We start from the raw sequence: 9,578 nt of genomic DNA, 5'->3' as shown, positions 1-9,578 counted from the left end.
GAGGAGTAGTGAATTTGGGATTATTCTTACGCAACTAGACTTCATCATTGCCCAAATATGTCTGCATGGGTAACCATTAGTCTCGTAGAATAAGCAACTGCATTCGAAATGGTTTGTTCCAAGAGTACTAGTGACCTTATATCTCGTTTGACCGTCTAAAAAAATTCCAACATTGAAGATAGTGTGATTTGCATGATCTTCATAACTGCTGGTGAAATACGCATTTTATCTTTTGATTTCTGACTCCACTTTGTAGTACATTTCTCGGGTGTAGAATTTTGCACACTGATCATAATAAATACTAAGAGCATTTGAGGATGGGAGATTCCGGAGCGTGTGCTTCGTTGTAAAGTCATTTTCTCTTTCGATGTGCCGTATTTTTGTCACCGCGATGTCAATGGTTGTAATGAACTCACGTAGGGTGTATCTCTTCAAAATGAATTTTTTTAGGCAGAAATTCATTGACTCACAGCACTGTGTTGTTCTCATTCCAGCAATAAACTACCCATGGAGGTAGGTTTCTGCCCACATTCGCTTTCTTCTGTATTGGAGTTGGCACCATTCGTTGTCTTCCATTTAATATGTCTCCATTAACTCTTTCCATTTGTTCTCAAACACCTCCTCGTTGTAGTATGAGTACATCAAATTATTGAATGATTTCGTGAATTTAGGATCATTACCAGCCCTAGATGCATTTGTGCTTAGATGCCAAGCACATAATCGATGTCTAGATTCCAGAAGTATTTCTTTTGTTGCCTCACGCATTGCATTATCCCCGTCTGTGACCACGACTGTAGGTTTTTTTTTATGGTGACATTCTAAGAATGCTCTTAGCATCCATGAATAAGTCTCCATTTTTTTCAATTACGAGCAACGCAAACCCAAAAACACAAGTGGAGAAATGGTGGTTGAAACCCATCAAAATGCACAATGGCTTGTTGTACTTGTTGGTCATGTACGTTGTGTCAAATGCTATCACATCCCCAAATGCCTGGTATTCAATTCTTGCAGCCCCGTCGACCCAGAATACGTTGGCGAGTCTGTTTTCTGTGTCAGCTTGGTGGTACATATAAAATTTGGATCTCGCATCAGAAAGACAATCCAAGAATCCTAATGCACCTTCCGCATCAGTTTCCAATTTTTCTTCCCTAATTGCTCATGCGACTCTATTGTACACATCTCTGACTTGACATGACATTCTCTCATAACCTCCCGACAGCATAGCAATATGGGACATAATCTGAGAAATTTTTATCCCGACTGAGTTCATCGAACGAACTTGTGCAAGAAAACCATCGGACACCACACAGTTATTCTTGAGGAATTGCAACTCAGGGACCGATACCATTTCATGATTATGTTCGTGGCTAAATTATTTTGCCAACCATAAGTCGTTATCTTTCATATGAACCACTCTGAGAGCTGCCTGACATCCAGATCTTGTGATTGGTCTTGATCATTTTTTGCGATTGGGCATATTCACATATTCGCTCCGTCTATAACCTTCTCTTGTACAAACTCACCTTCTCATTGATACTACCCCATTTCTTCTCTTCACGTCATCTGACCTTTTGCCAAACCCCATCCACTTTGCATATATTGCGTAGAATGACTCCCACTTATCAACCGAATCTAGATACTTACCAACAATGTCCATTTTTTCTAGTTCGTTAACTGTTTTAGTTATATTTAACTCCTATATTATCGAAGCCCACTCAAGATTTGAATTTGTATCAACGTCTACCATCTGTAAAGAAATTGTAAAGTTTCTTAAATTTACCATGTTATATTTTGTTCAGTTTAAATTATATATGGATTATGGAATAAACCCATTTATTATTGGGCATTTTTGACATACTATTGTGATTGGGCTACATCTTTAAATGAAAATGGGCCCAATCTATGTGTGTTGTACTTTTAGTAATACTCATATTTGCTAGGCCATGAATAGTTGGCAAAAAATGATATTCAAATGTACTTTCAGCACTTGGTATTAATATAAAAACTTATATTTTTTGACAATGGTTTTGTGTAAGTAATAATGTATTTTAAAATTTTCTAATTATTAATTTTTTTCGTTTTTAATATTCTATAATTTTTTTCATTCTTAATATTCTATAATTATATTTGAACACAATTTTATCCTAATAAATTTTGTGCATAGATAGTTTAAGGTACAATAAAAAACTTTGTATGTAAAGATATCTTCATGGATTTTGGAATTTTATCAAATCCTTAAACATTATCCAAAAAGAGAACTAAAAAAATAGAAAAATGAGATTTTATTGATTTATCATAAGTTGTGATTTAGCAACTTATTTAAACACTATCATTAAAAAAATTTCTTTTTTAAATAAATATTGTCTCATTCAAGATTCTTTTAATAAAATGCATAATCCTTATTTAAAAAAAATAAAAAATCAGTAATTGTAAGTAGACTACATATATTACATATGTATAACTTAAAAATATTGTGATTTCATATAGCCACACGTATGACTACATAGATTCAACTACGGATAATATCATCATTATACCACCAACATATATACACGTTTATGGAGCACTAAGATCTTTACTAACATGTACAGATTATTTTTCGTTAATTAAGACTTAGATTAAAATAAATAAGAATGTATCCACATGCATGATTCACAAGTAATAATACATTTCCAGTTAAAAAATTCGTGTATTTAAAAAATAAATGCATGATACATACCTTCGTAGAGTTACTTGTAGTGGTGCCCTAGCTTGACTAGTTATCATGTAAGATGGATATTTTATTAAACCAAACATTGCATTAGAAAGGATATATAGATAGATTTCTCAACAATTTAATTGAAAATAAAGAATGTATTAGGGTGAAGAAAAATTAATAGATATTAAACAGACCTTGAGATCCTAACTTCGCTTAACATATGTGCATTGCCATATCTATTTGATAGATACAGAACTATAGAGCATCATCATCAAAGAGAGTTGGAAATATGTCTTTGAATTTTATTGATTTTTATTTTTTGTAATGAAAGTGTGTTGGTGGACTTGAGTAGAACTCATGCATCGTAGCTACCACCTTATAAATTGACTTGTGCGGGGAAGGTTAGGTTATGCAATTAAATGCATATCTTTAATACAATAACTAATGACCATATAATACATTAAATTTGGTAGTTGAATCATGGATGTAACTACACTAATATTTTCCTACAGTTTTCTTCCCTAACCCTATTTTATAGTATGTGAAGGAATTCCCTTTATATATGAAATCATCATTTAATGCTTGAAAGTGCACCTGAGACCAATCACCTAAATGGATACACACATAAATTAGATGTAACAATTCTTAAAGAGAAAAGTCAGCAAGTTTCTTGAATAAGTAAAAATATTTTTCTATGTTAAAAAGCTTACCCAGTTCATGCCTCACAGCTCAATGTTTTGTAATAAGTAGAAGAATAAAAGGTCAATTGTAATATTTGACTGACATTAAAAAAATACTTCAATCAATTATTTTAGTTCCAATTAAATTTCCAACGTTTATCTTAAAAAAAACACAAAGTAACCATTTCTACCATTTGAATATAAGTACATAGTGCCATGATTCGGTTGTGCTATTCCTAGAGTATTTAAATTTGAGAAAAGCTCTAGCATTGGTTATTTGAGGCAGTATAAGATTCTTAGTTGCATATGGAGGGAGTGACCATGTTCTATGTTTTATTCAAAGGGCCGAGATCTGGTGTGTTCACCAACTGGAGAGTTGCCCATGAGGAGTTCTTGAAGATTGATGACAACATTTTAATCCATTATTGTTGTTTCGTTCAGGCAGTCGGAGCTTACAACTCATTCCAGGTGGGCTCCTTTAACCCTCTGAAACAACATTTTGTGGACTGTGGATGCATTATCGACACACATATTTTCAAGAATAACATTGGTGAAGAAGACGACGAAGGAGTTGAAGAAGAGGGTGATGAGAAGAAAGAGACCGACTTCAACGTGGAGGATGTCAAAGATAATGCAGGAGGAGACGGGAAAAATTAGAGTCATTCTATTTGTAGTGTATGTCTTTTATAGTAGTTGGAAGTTATTAATATGTATGAATTGAGTGTTCTCTTGTCATGTTAATTTTTAGCGTTCAGATGGTCTACTTGAATGTCTTTTGATAGTAGTTGGAAGTTATTTGTATGGATTTGAAAGTTCTTATTTATGTTTTGTTGTATTTTGTCGTTTATGGTGATGTATTGGATGACTTCTCCTGAATAAATCTTTAATGTTATTTATTTAATGCTATCATGTCTCTTCCTAAAAACTTGTTTAAAAAACTCAAGAACACTCTTAAAAAAATGAACAAAAAGTTAAATCATGTAGACAAATACAAAGGAACTTTAATACATTTAATACTCATAAAAAAGTTACAATCAACATAATTTCCTCCTCATCATTTTAAACCATATGTGGTAGAAAATAAAAAAGGACATCTAATGATGCTGGATTAGTTATCCTAATGCCAAGGTATTTCCAAATGCATGATATGCATGGATCACCAATAATGGCTTCATACACCATATGAAATGATTCTATGAATCTTTATTCTAATGCTAATAATTAGAAGTAGTACAAATGAGGAAAGTTTTCCATCATATCTCAGTCAATTTGAACGACATCTGGATTGTAAAGGTCCAAGTCGCCTAAGTTAGCAGCCCTCTCAGTGTGCTCCTCAACTTCCCTCAGTTTCTCGATGCAAGCTTGTGCAGCCTCCACTATGGCGTACAACATGCCAGCTAGCTCCAGAGATGCAAGATGTCCCTTCTTTGCATGCGAACCACCAACACCATGCAGACGTCGGTCTCAAGCTCGGAGTGACTCTTCAATGACGCAATTTGTACATCCACATGTACCAGCCGAATGGAGACACCTACTACGGACTGAAGCAAGAGTTGAACGACGACCACTTTTCGACCCAGATGGGTTGTTCATCATCACAGTTCGGGTGGGGGTCATGAAGTCTTCAGACGACATCTGTAGTGAATTACCACACAGCTCAGGGATACTTTACAACACGAGTGAACTCTACCTAGTTTTATATTAGGGTATAGTTGCAATAATCACTTATTGGTCCATGTTATATCACCACTAGATTTTTTATAATGTATTTTTATTTTAGTAACGTATCAGGTAAAGCCATGTTTGATTGAATAGAAAGATAGGGTTCATTTAATAAACATGGGTTAATGGAATGTATTTGAGTTTATTGCTCTGAGTTCAGAGAAAGGTTAACTCTATTTTTCCTTTAAAAATGCGTACTCCACTCTGCCAGCCATGCTGTCTTTTATGTTCAACATAGGTAAGACTAAGTATTTATTTTAGTTTCAGTCTGAAGTGTTTTATTTTCTATCCAGCAGAAATTAAACATTACATTATAAAAGAGGAAACCCTTGCACTGCACGAAGCATGCATGAGAAAAGTAAACAAAATGGGATAATGTGTTAAAAGTACATTTATAAAGTAGATAACTACTGTAAAAAATATTATATTCAACATATATGATTTCAAAAAATTTCTTGTCTTATGCGTACAGGAAGGAAAATTTGTATTCTATTGCATGTTTAATTAGTAAGTCATTATGTACATCTACTTATAGTTTAATGCATGCACTCGTTATATTATACAGAATAATTAGATAGATAAAATAATAAAAATAAAAAATATTCTTATATTTATCCATGAAAACCATTAGAAGATTGTCAATTGATCTATATGATTTGCACCGAGTTACGCATTAGTGTGATTAACACCCTTTTGGGTGCACCGATTTCCATGCAAATCATTACAGGTGAACGAGGCACTCATTAGGGTGATTACACAAGATCTGGATTCGTTTCGATTCACCGAGACAAGGGTTTGGATCAGGAGTGCCGAGCTGGACTCGCTCAGATGCACCGAGTCACGAATTAGTGTGATTAACACCGTCTCAGCGCTCTTTTGGGTTCACCGAATTTCATGCAAATCATTACGGGTGACCGAGGCACTCGTTAGGGTGATTACACAAGATCTAGACTTGTTTCGATTCACCAAGACAAGGGTTTGGGTCAGGAGTGTCGAGCTGGACTCACTCAGATGCACTGACTCAAGCGTTAGAGTGATTAACACCCTTTCGGTGCTTTTTCGGGTGCACCGACTTCCATGCAAATCATTGCAGGTGATCGAGTGTAGAGTCCAAAGAACTTTACTTAGCTAGTTAGATAGTAGTATAATAGTAATAGTAGTATTATTGTTATGACTGTGGATTTTTGGTTCAGACTGGGATTTATTTGGACACTCATAGTAACACTTGTAGATTTTCTAAGTTTGACCTATAGTTTAAGAATATTAATTTTAACCTAAGGTTTGATTAATGTGACTGATATTTATTATATTATAAGGTTTATATAAGAGCCGATAAGATAATAACACATGTCATGTGTATGTTTTATAATGATTAAGTATTTTGAGGATTAAATTTATTAAGGTTAAAATTTGAATATCCTAGGGTCAGTCAGCAGCTTTGAAAACGTTAGAGGGCTTAGTCAAGGCTGTTTACTCAATTCAAATTAAGCTAAAAATGTGCAATTTCGTGTTTAAATATTCTGCGTATGTCGATATATCGCAGCACGGAAAAAAAAAAAAACGTCGCACGATTACCTCGGGCATACTGGCCTAGGAGATATATCGCCTAAAGGGGGCGATATATCACCTCCTTCAGGGTATTTTGAAACATTTTGAAAATGTTCTCCATTCAAATCTTCAACCTCTTGATAAGTCCAGCATCTTTCTGAACGAGTCTTCAGCCTCTGCTGAACGATAATTAAAATGTTTTTCACTTAAAAAGCCATTATTTTTATTCAAGTTAAATAAAGATCTTTTCATTCCTAAACTCTATAAATAGGACCTAGTGCCTAGCCACTTATTCATTTTTAAGCTAAGTTCAGAGGCTGCAAGTTGCTAGGTTATTGTGAGAGTGTAAACACTTGGGTTGGGGATCATAAGCTTGATCACTACAAGCTTACCAAACACTTGGGGAAGTAAGGTTTATTCACATTTCGGTTCAATGTTTAGATTGGTCATATAAGTCTTCAAGGTATTTCCAAACTCTAGTTCAATTGGTATTATTTTCTTTAAGTTCTCATAGTCTTCTACTCAGCATTCTAATCTTATTCTTTATTCTTGGTTAGGAAATCTAAGTTCTTGAGCATAAGATTCTTGGTAAATGTATTTTGATGGTATAGTTCCTTCATCACTTCCATCCCTTTTCTTCAATATACTCACCCTGTTATAAATGGTTTTTAGGAGTGTTCCAAGGTCCCAAACCTGTTCTCATATCCCTGTAATTTTGGTAAGGAAAATAGCATAGGATTTATGTGTTATATGACTTTATATGTTATCTTATGATTTTATGTTATCTAATATGATATGTTAAGTATGTTTGTAGACTTGGGCATATGACCTATACAACTAACAAGCCCCAAATAGATTATGGGCATATGACTTGCTTAGCTAGCAAGCCCCACTAATCTAAATGGGCATATGACTTGTTTAGTTTATGGGACCCCAAGTAATAATGGCCATTATAGTATGTATGTGACATAAGTGTTGTGGTATGTTTTATGTTTCTTTATGAAATTTATGTATATGGTTTATGTGTAGATTTTCCTTGCTGGGCATTAGGCTCACTCCTTTTATGTTTATATGTGCAGGAAAATAGCTTTAGTGGCAGGAAAGGTTCTTGGAAGCTTGGGGAATGTGTATTGAGGCAGAATGGATTCAAAGAGCCGAGAGTTTCGATTCGAGGATGAAGTATTTACTTATGGTTTTATGTGTATTTTTCCGCACTTATTTATGTAATCTCTTTTTAATTACCATTATGTTATGTTTTGTTTTTAAAACAATGGGATCCCATATCCTACTTGATATTTTATGTAAGTTTAACATTTGTTTTTACAAGTTTTAACAAAGTTATGATCTTTTCACTTGTAAGTTCTGTTAAGGATTAGGGTCTATGTGTAGTTTTTATTAATGGTCCAAAGTCTAGAGTAGTTGGGTCATTATAGCGAGGCACTCGTTAGGGTGATTACACAAGATCTGGACTCATTTCAATTCACTGAGATAGGGGTTCGGGTCAGGAGTGCCGAGCTGGACTCGCTCGGATGCACCGAGTCACACATTAGTGTGATTAACACTGTCTCGATGCTCTTTTGGGTGCACTGACTTCCATGCAAATCATTACGGGTGAGTGAGAAACTCGTTAGGGTGATTACATAAGATCTGGACTTGTTTTGATGCACTGAGACAAGGGTTCGGGTCAGGAGTGCCGAGTTGGACTCGCTCAGATGCACTGAGTCAAGCATTAGTGTGATTAACACCCTTTCGACGCTCTTTCGGGTGCACCGACTTCCATGAAAATCATTGCGGGTGACCAAGGCACTTGTTAGGGTGATTACACAAGATTTGGACTCGCTTCAATTCATCGAGACAAGGGTTCGGGTCAGGAGTGCTGAGCTGGACTCGCTCGGATGCACTGAGTCACACATTAGTGTGATTAACACCGTCTCGACGTTCTTTCGGGTGCACCGAATTCCATGCAAATCATTACGGGTGACCGAGGCACTTGTTGGGGTGATTACCAAATGAATAAACTAATAAAAAACCTTATTGATTTTCGTGAGGCGTAACCAAACCAAATAGATATATAGTTGTTAGACAACTAGTTACGTAAATAATTTCTTAAATGAGATTTCCTTTTATAGGATTTATAGATTATTGTGGAGTATGTTATCCATAGATTTAAGTCCATTTTATGCCTTAATTTTTGCAAACTAGATCGTGAGTATGTGGGTTAAATTTTAAAATTTGTATATAATTTTGGTAGGTGAAGAAGTGTTTCACGTGACCAAGTTTAAAAGTTTAAAAAATTGTATATAATAACATTTAAATCCATTTTATGCCTTAATTTTAAAAGTTTAATGTTTATATCAAACTAGTACATGACCAAGTTTATTTTATTAATGAAAGCAGATAATACTTTCCACTTTCTATATGGTGTCCTATATACTTAGTCTTGGCTATGCTTAATAAAGTAACATAGAAAATGAAACTAAAAAGAAGGTCTGATGCCGAACCCTTTAAAGCCCATGTACAAAGATTTCACATTCCCTCCTTAGGTATTATTTATTAAACAATGAAAAAAGTTTACCATTTTAGTTGAATTATATTTTTCCCACCCTATATAAGATGTAGTAAAACATGATCGATGCACACCAACAATATACTAATATTTTTTCAATCTTAGAATGGAGAGATCAAAGAACATGGGGCAACATCAACCAATGTTTTGTTCATCTTTTCCGGAAGGCCACCATGAAAATACCGTGAATTATGATAGTGAAACAAGCGCTGAAGGATCAATCATTGGGATTATTGTGGATGAAAGCCGTAGAAAATGTGCTTGTGGAACTAGAGTCGTGATACAGATTGCGTGGACGAGAAACAATCCTGGTCGACAGTTTTATGGGTGTTCAAACTATGTAAGTATTCTTGCTATGAGATCC

The 9,578-nt window shown here is 34.7% G+C and overlaps 1 protein-coding gene across 1 annotated transcript; it reads right to left on the bottom strand.

Moving 5' to 3' along the window:
• Window positions 1-805: 805 nt before the first annotated feature.
• On the bottom strand, window positions 806-1,657 carry LOC133833041 (protein FAR1-RELATED SEQUENCE 3-like). Its single transcript, XM_062263302.1, has 2 exons — window positions 1,524-1,657; window positions 806-1,148 (listed from the first exon to the last, which is right to left on the bottom strand). The coding sequence occupies exons 1-2, from the start codon at window positions 1,655-1,657 to the stop codon at window positions 806-808; spliced, it is 477 nt and encodes a 158-aa protein (XP_062119286.1).
• Between the last annotated feature and the right edge of the window lie 7,921 nt (window positions 1,658-9,578).

The sequence above is a fragment of the Humulus lupulus genome, chromosome 4 (assembly GCF_963169125.1).
Source record: "Humulus lupulus chromosome 4, drHumLupu1.1, whole genome shotgun sequence".
NCBI lineage: Eukaryota > Viridiplantae > Streptophyta > Magnoliopsida > Rosales > Cannabaceae > Humulus > Humulus lupulus.
Note: the sequence above shows the minus strand (reverse complement) of the source record. Positions and strands in the feature narration are given on the sequence as shown.